The 14,185-nt window shown below is 51.4% G+C and overlaps 1 protein-coding gene and 1 pseudogene across 1 annotated transcript; both read left to right on the top strand.

The window, feature by feature from the left end:
• Positions 1–5,113: 5,113 nt before the first annotated feature.
• Positions 5,114–8,907, top strand: LOC100339859 (serine protease 2). The gene is made up of 5 exons (XM_070071388.2): positions 5,114–5,167; positions 6,114–6,273; positions 7,208–7,461; positions 7,860–7,996; positions 8,639–8,907. Exons 1-5 carry the CDS (start codon positions 5,128–5,130, stop codon positions 8,786–8,788), a joined length of 741 nt encoding a protein of 246 aa, XP_069927489.1. The 5' UTR covers positions 5,114–5,127; the 3' UTR covers positions 8,789–8,907.
• A 1,037-nt stretch (positions 8,908–9,944) lies between these two features.
• Positions 9,945–12,858, top strand: LOC103345246 (centromere protein N pseudogene; annotated as a pseudogene).
• The last annotated feature ends 1,327 nt before the right edge of the window (positions 12,859–14,185 follow it).

Below are 14,185 nucleotides of genomic sequence, written 5' to 3'. Positions count from 1 at the left end.
GGGTGGAAAACGTTGTTAGTCCACAGCCCCCTGGAGACCCACCCTGCAGGGAAGTGCAGCGTGTAGATGTAAAAATATACCCTTCGTACCTGCCAACACCATCTCTCCTTTGAAAGCTGCTCCTTGCTCTTTACTGGACGCCTCATTGTGATATTCAGAACCGAAAAACTGCGAAGATGGACATGCACAGACTGCGTCGTCATTAGCTGGAAAACGTCTAATCATGACCAGACTGCAGCATCCTGGAAGAAGGCACAAATCAATCTCACAGCACATCGCAGAGTCCCATGGTATCTACTTGTACTTCTCCTGGTTTTCCCCCAGTTCACACCCACGGGGCTTGGCTATTTCCAATGACAAAGCATAGGCCCACCTGCTGGATGAGTCTGCACACTATTCTGAAGCAGTCATTGCAACATACCCACGCGTGGTACTGAGAGGGAAGCTTTCTCTGGGCCCCATCTTTGGTCCACAAATCCAGTTCTTCACATTTTGTAGCAGGAGAGCTGGCCTAGAGGAAAGGGACTGACGCATTGGCTGCCTTCCAAACGGATGGCACAGCCGAGACATTTCATAAATCAAATGCGTGTAGAGAGCCCAATTGACTGATTAGACTTATCTCTGAACTTGATTTGTGGGGCTCAGTCTGGATCGAATATGGCTTAGAAAAATAAATAGACACACCATTTATTACAGTCTATATATTATGGACAGGTGTTTCATTAATAGCAGCCTACAGGAATTCTTCCTTCAGGGCCCAGCACTGGCTTTCTTCTGCTTACTCTCTTGCTGACTTGAGTTGTTTAAGCAACTCTAACAGGTCCAGCAGTGGACTGGATGAGGAGTGGCTGGTATGTGAACAGAAAGACTCTCCAGCACATTACAAGAATGCATCTATCTTTAAATAACCTTAGAGGGGCCAGGACTGGGGTGCAATGGATTAACGCCCAGGCCTGAAGCGCTGGCATTCCATATGGGCGCTGGTTCGAGACCCGGCCGCTCTATTTCCAATCCAGCTCTTTGCTATGGCCTTGGAAAGCAGTAGAAGATGGCCCAAGTCCTTGGGCCCCTGCTCCCATGTGGGAGACCCAGAAGAAGCTCCTGGCTCCTGGCTTCAGATAGGCGCAGCTGGGGAGTGAACCATCAGATGGAAGACCTCTCTCTCCCTCTCTCTCTCTCTCTCTCTCTGCCTCTCCTCTCTCTGTGTAACTCTGACTTTCAAATAAATAACTACATCTTTTAAAAAATAAATAACCTTAGAACCTCATTCACTAGAGACTTCCCCATTCACCCTCTCTAGAAGCCTGTAAAATAAATACAATATGTGAATGACACTTCACTCTGGGCATAAAATATGCACATCTTCTGTGGATTCAGGTAGGGGGCAGGAGTGACCTGCCACAACCAAGTGATGCCTTCAGCCTCTGCCCCATACTTCAATTGCTCTAGATCGTGCAGAACATCCCTTCAGTGCACAGATGGAAAAATGTTCAAGCTGAGATATTCAAGGAAACAACTGCTTATTGGATAAAGAGAAATTGTGATATATGGATTAGAAAACAAAGGGTGGAGTGAGTGCATTTGCCTAGAGGTTTGGAAGTCTGCTTCCCATATCAGAGTTCCTGGGTTCAGTTTCCAGTTCCACCCCAGATCCAGCTTCTTGCCATTGTGCACCCCTGGGAGGCAGTGGTGATGGCTCAAGTAACGGATTGAGTTTCCAACTCCCTGCTCAGTCTCAGGCCCAGCCCCAGCCCCAGCTGTTGTGGGCACTTGGGGAGTGAACAGTGAATGGAGGCACTGTCCCCACCTCCTCATGTATGGGTTTATTTAAGAGGAAGAAGACATAAAATGGAAGGAAAGAACTGGGAATGGGGAAATGACAATCCAGGATCTGACAATCCAGGGGATGGATGACAAAAGTACTGGGGCCAAAGAGGAATTGACATGGAGCCGAGAGGCAACATGTCAGATGGGGGGTGGGGTGAGGGGTGAGAAGTATGAAAAAAACAGAGTAGCGATCTGGGGTATGTCATAAATCTGCTTTTCCAAGTACTGAGAGCTGTGAAACACTGCCGTGCAGCAACACGAGGGAAATGAGCTTAGCTGAACAGGGAAAGGTTCCGTCACCATCTCTGCATTCCATGGCCCAGAGTCCTTGGAGAAGTAAGTTACTCTCTGAGCTGGAGATGATGAAGGAACACTGTCATCCTCTGCCTACCACCTTGATGAAGCAACACTGAGAATCAAATAAGTCAAGGAGAGCAGAATGCTCTGGTAGGAGAACACACAAGCTCTGGAGGCAGACCCCACGCTTCAATCCCACCCTTACAGCTTACCGGCCGGATGACTAGCAGTGAGCTGCTCTGCCTCCATAGCATTCATCTGATCATCTGCAAAATGGGCCACCCGACAAGAGGTGGTGACGGTAGAATGAAAAGAGGGACGTGAAAGACTTACTCAATGCTTGGTGCCTGGTACACACAGGGAAATGAATCCATGCTATCCTGCTTAAAAGATGGTCATTTGATATGCTAAGCAGTGAAGACAAGCCTGGAGAATTCCTTAGAAGCGCAGACAGAGGCATCCATAGTTCGGAGTAAACAGTACCAAGAACAGAACGTGCATGCAGATGGCATGTGGGCAGCTGGGTCTGAAGCCAACCTGTACGTCTGAGTCTGGAGAAGGAAGTGCTGGTTTCTACCCATGGCTACCCTCCCAGCCTGTGCTGACCTCGTGCCATACTGTGGGCACGATCACTATTTTAAGGATGAAGACAGGATATCAGAAGGCTAATCTTTCAAGCTTAAATTGCAGGAAATCCTCATGCTTTCAGATCTTCTCTTTTTGGACAGAGAGGCAGAGCCACAAGCACCAATCCAAAGATCCCTTTTCCTGTCTTCTATCAAGAATCACCTCCCCGTGGGACTCACTGGTACACGCAGATGCCTGGACCCGAGTCTCTCCTGATTCCCTAAAGAGGGGTCCACGCACACCCCACAGCAAGGGGACACAGCGAATCAGCATATTAAATGACATCACAGGGAAGGCCCCTATTTATCAAGGCTCCACAACCTGGCTGCCTCCGACCCTTGTCAGCTATCTCTGTCATCTGTGTGCTCGACATCGTCTAGACAGACCCAAGGGCATGGCAAGGTAAACCTCTGGGACAAGGTGCCAGGTGAAAGATTAATTCAGTGTGGAATTCCTGCCAGGGAGATAAGTTACAGGAAGGAACAGGATGTAAGATTTGCCCTCCAGAGACTTCTGGCTTGGTCCTCAATAAACCTGTTGGAACCACCTGCAGCAAATCCCACACTCCCCAATCCTTTCTACATATTCCTGCCACTGGGGCCAGCCCTGACATCTGTAGATCTGTGTTCACGGACGAGATCTAATCCTTCTGAGCCTCACGTCTGCCCTCCACACATGGAGACAATTTCATTCTGCACACCTCACAAGCAAAACACTCTTTGAAAAATTAGACTGTGGAACTCAACACAAAGGAAAAGCAGGTAGCCCTGCAGTCTGTCTGAGAGCTCTTGAAAACCCATCAAGAACCAACCAGAGCAATGTCTCCACTTCGGGATGAGCCCTCGGAATGGGAGGAGTGCCATGTGGGAAGCGGGGCTCTGAGCAGTGGGTCGCCTGGCGTGGAGGAACGGGTCTGCCGTCCGTGCCAGGAACGGTGCCAGGAGGTGCTCTGTGTTCCCTCGCAACCCCAGGAGCCCCACCTGGCCTTTTCTCCAGCTCATTCTTGGGTCCACTTGCTCATTCCTCAGCCCACTTGCCATCTCAGATCCCTCCTCCAGATCTTGAGCTGACCATTTCTCACTCTGTACAGTATTTCCAGAAGGCTCCCTCCTTTTCAACCTTCTAGCGAACTCAAACTTGGACTCTGCCCTCCTCACCAGCCCTGAGCTTAGAGGCTCTCAGAAGGAGAAGCATGCCCGAGGGAAGGCTCCTCTGGTGGGCTTGGACGATTAGACTCTGGCACACACACGTTCCATCTGCATCTCACACCCCTCGGGCCGGGCTGTGCCTCAGCGGATTACAGAGCTGTGTCCTGCTGGCCGTGGAGAGTCCCTGAGGTGATCCTCTCCGGGAGGCTTCACTCTGTGTGCACTGCTCCTCAGTTGGAAAACTCCAGAACCCCTCCACCCCACTGCATGTCTTGGTTATGGAACCCAACGCTTGACCCATTTGCCATGTGTAATCTCTCTACCTCCTGCAGACTCCGATCAGAACACAGATTACCACTGTCCAGACCCTGCTAACATCTGACCTGAGCCGGGTGGTGTAATTCTGGCTCCAGCTGTTGGCTCCTGGCAGGTAGAGCTTGTTTCCGTCACCTTTAGTGCAGATTGCCAGGGAAGCACAGAGCACTGAGCAAGACCAATGTCCTGCCACGGAGAAGGAGTGTGGTACTGTCCTAAATGTATGGGGTGAGCTCCTACTTCCATGTTGCCACACCTCCTTTAATACTCCCCATCTGTGGTCTTGGCAGAAAGGAGAGCCAAGCAGAAAGTCCATACTCTGAAAAATCCTGCATCTCTCGTGTCGTCTCAATGTTGGGACTCTGGTTCATCAAAGCCTTCCTTCTGATCTTCCTACCCAGGGGTGTAGACTGGAGAGAAAATGTCTTCATGGCAAAGACGTGAGCCTTGGACAACACTTCTTTCCTCATGGGGCCTCTGGGACCTCAAATAGCCAAGCTCACTACAATACCAGCTCTGCCCTAAGGAGGTTATATCTCCATGCGGACAGAGGAGTGCAAGGACTTAGGCCTTTGTCCCTCGTCCTAACCCTCTTTCCTTCACCTATGACAGCCCGCTGTGGAGCTGTGGAGGTGGGGGCTTGGCTTCCCTTCTTTCCCCCATCCCAGCATCCTTCCAGGAACCACCTGTGCTCCCTCTCCAGCCTCAGAAATTCAGTTTCCTTATCACCAGCAAGTCACCCATCCCCAGCATGGCCAAACATAGCCAATCTAACGCCAAACCTTGAGATGGGAAAAACTGCAGGTGTGTTTGTGCAGGGAGGAGTGGTCTTCCACTGCATGCACCCCTCTCCCCGACCCGGGCAGGTATAAGACCAGCTCACCAGCACCTGCTCAGTTGTACTTCTGTCACCATGCACCCACTCCTGATCCTCGCCTTTGTGGGAGCGGCTGGTGAGTCCCAGGCCTTGTTGCACACCCTGCCTGAACCCTTGTCCAGGATACGTGCTCTGCCACTGTCACTGCCTCTTCTGTGTTACCTGCACTCTGATATTCCATTTCTCCTGCTAGTACCTCTCTCTCCCACCTTCTGGGGCTCCCTTTAAGCCTCACCTTCCTCCTGAGTCCCCCCCCACACACACACACACTGCCACTCCTCCCAACCAGGGCAGTGGTGGGAAGTCAGGTGGAGGTGGGCCTAGGGCTCGGCTCTGAGAGCTCTGGGATGGCACCACTGTAGCTCTTCTCTAACTTGAACGCTCCTAGGCTGGGGAAGGAAGCGGTGTTGAAAAAATACTCATCCCAGAGACTTAGCCCTCAAAGCCGCATTTCATTGGTCTGGGGAGCAGCATGTGAATCAGGTTTCTAAGCTGATTGCAGATTCCGCAGTATGCAGCCGAGGTTAAGAGTCACTGCTCCAGCGGCTGATAGCAGTGTCTCCCTTTGTCCCAAGTGCACTGGGGGCTGCTCTCCAGTCTGGCCTCCCTGAGCAGAGTTGAATTATTGGAGAAGGTGGCTACAGCTAGATTTCCCTAGCCAGGTCAAACTACCCTGACAACTGGGACTCAGAGAGCCATGGGGAACAGACCACTGATAAAAGACAGAAAAGCACTCTGGGCTGAGATGACCGAGTTCTAACCCATTTACCAGTAGGGGGTGCTGTGAGGGCATTTCTGGTGTCCTCGCCCAGAGCCCCTGTGTGCTGTCTCAGCGTGTGCTCTGCAGACACAGGGAGGTCAGGACAGCTGAGTCTTGGGGTTCCTCCTGGGGACGGCGGTGTTCCCCACTTGCCTGTCATCTCTGTGGTCAGCAAGGAATGCTGGTTAGCACGCGGCAGCCACAGGGCTGAGGCTCCATCTGCCAGCAACGGAACTAGCTTCTCCCTTCTTCTCCTCTCCAGTCGCTTTCCCCGTTGACGACGATGACAAGATCGTCGGGGGCTTCACCTGTGCGGAGAATTCCGTCCCCTACCAGGTGTCCCTGAACTCCGGCTACCACTTCTGCGGGGGCTCCCTCATCAATGACCAGTGGGTGGTGTCAGCGGCTCACTGCTACAAGTAGTAAGTGCTGGGTCCTCAACTGCCCACTCAGGGAGCCTGGAGTCCATCCAGGGGAGTGCTCAGGCTGGGGAATGTAGATGGAGGCCATGCTGGACAAGACAAGTTGCTGGCAGCAGCTTCTCATCCCCAAAACAAATTCACAAAACACAGAGGCCACAGGTGAGAAAGGGGTGGGGGGGGGGGCCTTTGGGGGCATAACCAGGCAAGGATACTATCGCTCAATACCCTTTGCCAGTTGACAACCAGGAAAACCACCTCAAAAACAAACAACAAAAAACCTGCTGCCTACGTCCTATACCAAGGCAATTAACTCAGACTTTTCAGAAAGAGGGGTTGAATCTTGGCGTGTTCGTAAAGCTCTCTACTCTAGAGAGTCTCTTGTGTAGACAGCGAAGAGCTGAACACCATCCAGTATTCTCTCTGGGTGTGTGTCAGGTCCACCCGGAAGTCTTAGTCAGAGACTGCATGGTCCCACCCCCAGAGTTCTGCTCCAGCAGGTCTGGGGTGGGGGCCAGGAGTTGGGAAAATCCCCAAGGGAAGCAGGAGCTGCAGTTCCTGAAGCAACACTTGTAGATCCACTGGCCTGGGTCGCACAGGATGAAGGTGCTTTCAGACCAGAGAGAGGAGGGTAGCGGTCACTGCAGGCCCTGCAAAGACAGGGGTGACGGGCACTTGGGGGCTCGGGACGCTGCATGCAGAGGGGCTGGTAGACAAAAGACTGACGAATCACCCCCAGCTGCAGCCCCTCTCCTCATGCCCCCTCTACCACCACCTACCTCTGCAGCTAACAGGGCCTGGTCCCCTACCTGCCTCACCTCCCACTCACGCACCTCCCTGGGCCACTGCTTCCAGGGCAACCCATGATCAGGGAGTCTAAGAACCCTGAGGTGCTCTGGCCTAGAAAACCCCCCATCAGGCCTCTCCTTTCTCACAGCCGCATCCAGGTAAGACTGGGAGAGCACAACATTGAAGTCGAGGAGGGGGGCGAGCAGTTCATCAACTCGGCCAAGGTCATCCGCCACCCCAAGTACAACAGCTGGACCCTGGACAATGACATCTTGCTGATCAAGCTCTCCTCGCCTGCCACCATCAGTAGCCGGGTGGCCACCATCTCTCTGCCCAGCTCCTGTGCACCTGCTGGCACCCAATGCCTCATCACTGGCTGGGGCAACACCCTGAGCTCTGGTGGTGAGTGCGACTCTTCACCCTGCTACTTCCCTCTGTCCCCACATTTTCCAGAGCCAAGAATGCCCTGGAACTTGAACACTTTGCTTCCATCCCACAAACACTTGGCAAATGCCCATTGGATGTGAGGTTCTGTAGTGAGTACCAGAAATGCAAAGTCCCAAAAAATTGACTCCGAGAATTAAAAGAGAACAGAAGCAGGTCTTGCTTTTGTTACACAGAGGGAAGGGGTTAACAGTGATCTTTCTGGGAACCAAGAGCCATTATTGCTTTCTGGGGCTTCCGTTCTTGGAGTCCTGTGCCGTCACTGCCGTCAGTGTTTAGCATTGGATTCTTGTTCTGCAGCCTGGCCAGCCCGACTCACTTTTCTTCTTTCCTCCGTCTCTCCCTGCTCCTCAAAGTCAACTACCCAGACCTGCTGCAGTGCCTGTACGCCCCGCTGCTGAGTCAGGCCGACTGTGAAGCCTCCTACCCTGGCGAGATCACCAGCAACATGATCTGTGCCGGCTTCCTTGAGGGAGGCAAGGATTCCTGCCAGGTGACCTAGCCCCTTGGCGTGCTCAGATGGGCGCCCACCCCGGGCCCCACCCAGATGCAGGATTTGAATGCCCAAGGTTGTGAGGCATGGGGAGGAGGGTCAGGTGCAGGGCCCCAGGGAGAAGTGAGGAAGACTCCCCTGCGCCACCTGTCATCTTAGTAAGAACAGAGAGGAGGCCACGAGATGCATTCGGAGCCACACAGCTGAGTAGAACAGCCTCCCTTAGGGTTCACAGTGAGTGTAGCTACATTCCTCATGTCTCTGTCTCTCCTTCTTAAAATGATTTATTTATTTATTTATTTATTTATTTATTTGAAAATCAGAGTTACAGAGAGATGGGAATACATAGGAGAAAGAGAGATCCTCCACCCCCTGGTTCACACCCCAGGTGGCCACAACAGCCAAGGCTGGGCCAGGCAGAAGCCAGAAGCTAGGAGTTTCTTCCAGGTCTCTCATGTGGGTACAGGGGCCCAAGCACTTGGGCCGCCTTCCACTGCCTTTCCCAGGACATTAGCAGGAAGCTAGATTGGAAGTGGAGCAGCTGGGACAAGAACTAGTGCCCATATGGAAGCTGGCATCACAGGTGGTAACTTTACCTGCCTCCATGTCTCCCTCTTTACACAATTTGTCCCCTGTTCCCAGGGTGACTCCGGTGGCCCCGTGGTCTGCAATGGAGAGCTCCAAGGCATTGTGTCCTGGGGCTACGGCTGTGCCCAGAAGAACAAGCCTGGAGTCTACACCAAGGTCTGCAACTACGTGGACTGGATTCAGCAGACCATCGCTGCCAACTAAGGGCGCCAGTCCTCCACGCTCATTGTGCCAGTAAAACGACTCTGCTTGTGCTGCCTGTGTCTGAGCCTGCTCCTGCGTCTCATTGTGCCAATAAAGTGACTCTGCTTGCGCTGCCTGTGTCTGAGCCTGCGTCTCCCTTCACTCTGGGCAGCATCCTCCAATACGGCGTCGGCCATGGGCACTTTCCCTGAGGGACGAGCAGAGCCCTACCCCCTTCCCAAACTATTTTGTGCAATATCAGATTAGCAGGATGTGAAGACACAGAAGCCAAAACATACTAAGCAGAGAGGCAAGAGGCACTGTTTTCCAGAGAAAAACATTTCAGGAAAGTTATGCTTACATGGTTTCTTTTTTCTTTTTTCCCCTTTTCTTTCTTTCTTTCTTTCTTTCTTTCTTTCTTTCTTTCTTTCTTTTGTTGTTGTTCTGGAAGAATATACTGGAAAAAAATTTTAATTAATGTTGGGGATGATTTTCCTATGATACCAAACTCAGAATTTATAAAAGAAAATATTGATAAGTTATTCAGCCATATAAAATAAAATAACAACAAACATTTTGCATGGCAAACACAACCTACGCAAAGTTTAAAAAAAAGCAATAAACTGGTAAAATTACTGGCACTTTGCATCACAAAATGGTTATTATCTATAACATAAAGAGCTGCTAAAACCTGGGAGAGAAATGGAAATTCAATAGAAAAGTGAAAGTCGTGTGGGCAGTTCATAGAGGAGATTCCAGGGAACCAGCTAATTATGTATGATCCGGGGACAGGCCTGTACTTTTCTGCGAAGAGGCTCCTGGACCCTGGCACGTGTGTGCACATGTTGGCACGGTGGGCCAGACCTCACGGCCTCCTCTCAGTCCATTCCTGCCCGGGGCACACACATCTGCGAAGCCCCAGCACTGACCACCCTGGCTCCTCCGGAGCCCCTTTCTTCACACTCCCTTGGTCGCATGCGTGGACACCCTCCCAGCAGCAGGTGCCCTCCTCGAGAAGGCCCTGCCGGCCTTGCTTTCCCATCATCCCGCTGGCGGGTCTGCAGGAGCAACAAGGGACCCGGGGTCTCTTCCCCCAGGCCTTGAGAACTCCCGCTTGGTGCAGCCCACATAATAAAACACCAGTGCGCACCCAGCCTTACAGGAGTCTAGAGTGGCCATGACCCCCATGGTGGAGATGGAGAACAGAGCTCAGAGGCGACTGCTATTCGCGCACCCGGCAGGCGACAGACGTGGATGTGAACTTAGGCGAGGATCTGCATCTGTCACCCTAGAACTCTTGGCAGTCTCTTCACTTGTCGGTTCCCCCAATGGAGCAAATCGCGAGGGGGGACAAATACTATGTGCGTTGATGTGAGTCTACTACCATGCGGATAAGGCTCCAAGAACCACACAACACAGCACGTGATTTGGGCATGCCTGCGTCTCCCACTGCTCCCCGCCCCCAACCCAGGCCCTGGGACAGGCTGGGCGGTAACCCTGATTCTGTCCCGGGCCCCAAGCCGCGACCTGCACATTCTTCTCGCCCCCTCAAGCGGCCAAGCGCAGATTGCAACTACGCAGTCCTGGAAACATGAGGAACGGCTGCCCCCTGCTGCCCAAGCGGGTGAACGACCCCCAACCCGACCCCAGCCCAAGCGGTCTGTGCTCCTACAGGGCCCCCAGCCAACCTGGGACTAGCTCCAAGGAGATTCTCACAAAGAAAAGCCGGGTCCAAGACAGAGTGATGTCGTCATTCGTGAAGCCAGCTCGGGTGAGGGTGCCCCGCTAGAGGAGTAAAAGGAAATTTTTACTTGGCGGGTAAATGATTGATAGACAAAGGGAACGAGTCAGACGGGAAAAGGAGCAGAAACAGATCGGAAGCAGCCGCGTGCCTGGGTGAGGAGAGGTAATGAAAGGTTCGCCATGCTCCAGTTGCTGAAAGCAATGGCCTGTTGTTGAGGCCGGGGGCACCGCGGTGTGAGATGCGCGCTGCTGAGGGGCTGTGTCCCTGTGTCGCCTCCCTGGAGTCTAAGAGCCTTGTCCTGGCAGCAGCCTGCCGCCCGCCAGACAGCGCCCCCATATCCTCCGTGACTTGCACCTGTCCGGCTCCTGAGGCCCAGGTCCCCTGCCATGAGCTATGGCGGAGACACCCAGGTAATTCTCCCTGTGCTCAATAAATGAGGAAGCCAGCCCTAGAGATTGTCGCGCAGAGGCTCCTGGGAGCAGCTCTGAAATCAAGCTCCCTAAGTTATCCCGACGCACTGAGCTAATTTGGGACCAGAAAACAGCTTCTTAGATAAGTTGATCTTCTTTTCTTTTTAGTTTATTTATAACCATTTTGTCTGAAAGGCAGAAACACACACAGAGAGAGACATGCACACATGCACACAGAGAAAGATGGACAGACAGCTCTCCCATCTGCCGGTTCACTCCCCAAATTCTTGCAACAGCCAGGTCTGGGCCAGGACAAAGCCAGGAGCTGGGAACTCCATCCTGGTCTCCCATGTGAGTGACAGGGACCCAGCTACTAGAGGCATCACCGGCTTCCTCCCGGGCTGCTCATCAGCAGGAAGCTCAAATCAGAAGCAGAGTCAGGAACCAGACCCAGGCCCCCCAGTGAGGGTCTCAGGGACCCTAACTCATGGGTCGAGTGCTACATCAAATGCCCACTCCAGCAAATGCAAACTGAGAAGAAAAGAAGACAGCGTTGGGAACAGCACGATGGAGTGGAGTGAGACCGCTGGAGATGTGGCCGTGCCACAAGGATGGATGAAACTTGCCGAGTTTCAGGAGGACCATCCTGAAATCCCCATGTCTGAAACGGTGCCGTCCTAAAAGCCTGGGATTTTTTTTTTTGTCTGAAAATCAACTGCAGATGTTAAGCTTCCGGCAGAGAAAGGAACCTGTTGTTCCAAGCATGGCTCTGCTGTGAGAAGTGTGCCAGTCTCAGCGAAGCAGCCCTTTTAGACCTTGTTGGTACTCAAGTTCACGGGCGGGATGTGCGTCAGATGCGTAGAGGACCAGGGGAAGACCTTGAGCTCCTTCATATAGAACAGTTTGAAAGTTCTCTTAAGAAAATCCTTCACGGCCGGCGCCGCGGCTCACTAGGCTAATCCTCCGCCTAGCGGCGCCGGCACACCGGGTTCTAGTCCCGGTCGGGGCGCCGGATTCTGTCCCGGTTGCCCCTCTTCCAGGCCAGCCCTCTGCTGTGGCCAGGGGGTGCAGTGGAGGATGGCCCAGGTGCTTGGGCCCTGCACCCCATGGGAGACCAGGAAAAGCACCTGGCTCCTGGCTCCTGCCATCGGATCAGCGCGGTGCGCCGGCCGCAGCGCGCCGGCCGCGGCGGCCATTGGAGGGTGAACCAACGGCAAAGGAAGACCTTTCTCTCTGTCTCTCTCTCTCTCACTGTCCACTCTGCCTGTCAAAAAAAAAAAAAAAAATCCTTCAGAGAGCATTAAAAAACGTGACTCAGAGAGCCGAGGCGAATGCAGCCTGGGGAACGCTGTACACTGAGCCAAACCAGTACAAACCTACGTACGTGGTGTGCTGCTCCCACACTCCCTATGCATTCACGTCTCCCTCCAGGCTCAAGAGCAAGGTCCCGCTTTGGATCAGGCACTGACAGTCGCTAGCCAACACCATCAGCTTCTGAAAATGCACCTGAGAAGCAGCTACCTGGACTCTCCTAAGGCCATGGCTTTCAAGGAGTATCATCAGGACTTCGAAATCCACAACCCTACAACACCTCTACAGGAGAGGCGCCTTGGGCGGGTCATAAACACAGATTCATGGATCATTCATGCAAATGCAGTAGAGAAAGACAAAGTCCAGAGAATAACCCAAGAAACCTTTGGAGACTATCCTCAACCACAACTAGAATTTGCACAATATAAGCTCGAAAGGAAGTTCAAAAGTGCATTGGATGGGGGCATCCTGGCCGTCAGGGCAGAGCCACTGGGGTGCCAAATAAAGTTCTCCAGCCCACATCCTTTGGAAGCACTGAAATCCCTAGTACCAACCAGAACTGCAGATCCATTGCTCGCTTGCATACCCAGCGGGGAATGAATTATTTTAAACTCAGAGATAAATAAGAGCCATGTGGTTTTGTAGGCACAGCAGTTCTCTGACTACACATATTGCCAACGTATGTGTTAATGGCTAGTTGGAGAGCTTCTTTCCATGAATTTGTACAGCATCTTTCTATGAACTTGTGTTTTATAAATTAATTATTGGTATTGAAAGTTTAGAAACCTTATATAATCGTTGGGACTGCTTCCTTACCACCTTGTTCTGCTAGGAATAGCAGTTGTGGGCATTTGAGATTCCACAGGATATCGATGGCTACAGACCTGACCCCGAGTACCAGCGTGCTCTGAGGCAGGCAGGAGGCACAGTGGTGGAGTCTGCTGGGCATTGTGTCCAGTGTCCTTTCTCCCACTCCTGCCTCTTCTCTATCCTGGGCACGTCTGGTTTCAATTGCCGGTGTCAAGGGATTTTCTTGTAAGCCTTGGATAACATAAATAAACACCAAGAAACTACACCTGACTCAATGCTTCTGGGAGAATCATAAAGTTAGTCTGTTCAGAGGAAGAGTTGGGCCTAAGAAGTTGTTATTGCAAGAGGCTGTTTATCTGATAGAATTATATAAAATCATTGTTTCATTGTAAATATACTTTTCATAATCTTTTATCATGTGTAATGTTCAAACTGACCATTATTATGCTCATTTGTGAATAAAAATGTTGAAAAATTAAAAAAAGATAGTGTACAACTATGCTAATCTGAAGCTTGCTTTTTTCCAGTTAATAACATATCTTAGAGAGCTTTCCATAGCATTATAAAATATTTCCATTCTTTTTTAGTGTTGAGTAATCTTCACGCTTTATTTGCCCAGTTCCTGACAGATAGGCACTTGGGGATTTTCCTCCTATGTCACTACAGTTCTAAGTGATGTAAATCTTTTACAAATAGTTCATTTGTATTGCAGAGTATTTATAGGATATGTTCCCATGGGTGGGATTTCTGGGGGAAGAATACACTTAACAGTCTTTGGAGATACCTAAGTTGCCTCCCATAAAGCTTATATCAGTTTTCATTCATGCCATCAATTGGTGTGTAAAACTGCTTATTTCACCACAAGCCAGCCAGTACAAGGATCTTCCATATTCCAGTTTTGTCGCTTAAACTGGTAAAAAGTCATGTTTCAATGTCACTTTGCTTTGCATTTTGTGGGACTGTTTCCTGCAGTTAAGCATATTTTGAATTTATTTTTATCTGAGCCACACACTTTGGGCCCATCTTTATTGGTCTACTGGATGATTTTCTAATGGGTTTGGAGGAGTGCCTCACATCTTGGGGAGGTTAGCCCTAACAGAGAGAATCGCAAATATTTTCCCAGATTGTCATTTATCTTCGGAT

Source organism: Oryctolagus cuniculus, chromosome 3 (genome assembly GCF_051225735.1).
Source record: "Oryctolagus cuniculus isolate XC-2025 breed Fujian yellow rabbit chromosome 3, ASM5122573v1, whole genome shotgun sequence".
Taxonomy (NCBI): domain Eukaryota; kingdom Metazoa; phylum Chordata; class Mammalia; order Lagomorpha; family Leporidae; genus Oryctolagus; species Oryctolagus cuniculus.
This window is presented reverse-complemented; position numbering and strand designations above follow the sequence as displayed.

Bases quoted from the DNA above. Each gene is read 5' to 3' on its own strand.
- LOC100339859 (XM_070071388.2), top strand. From the start codon at position 5,128: ATGCACCCACTCCTGATCCTCGCCTTTGTGGGAGCGGCTG. The intron at 5,168-6,113 runs GTGAGTCCCAGG...TCTCCTCTCCAG, and splicing joins CGCCTTTGTGGGAGCGGCTG to TCGCTTTCCCCGTTGACGAC. The intron at 7,997-8,638 runs GTGACCTAGCCC...CCCTGTTCCCAG, and splicing joins GAGGCAAGGATTCCTGCCAG to GGTGACTCCGGTGGCCCCGT.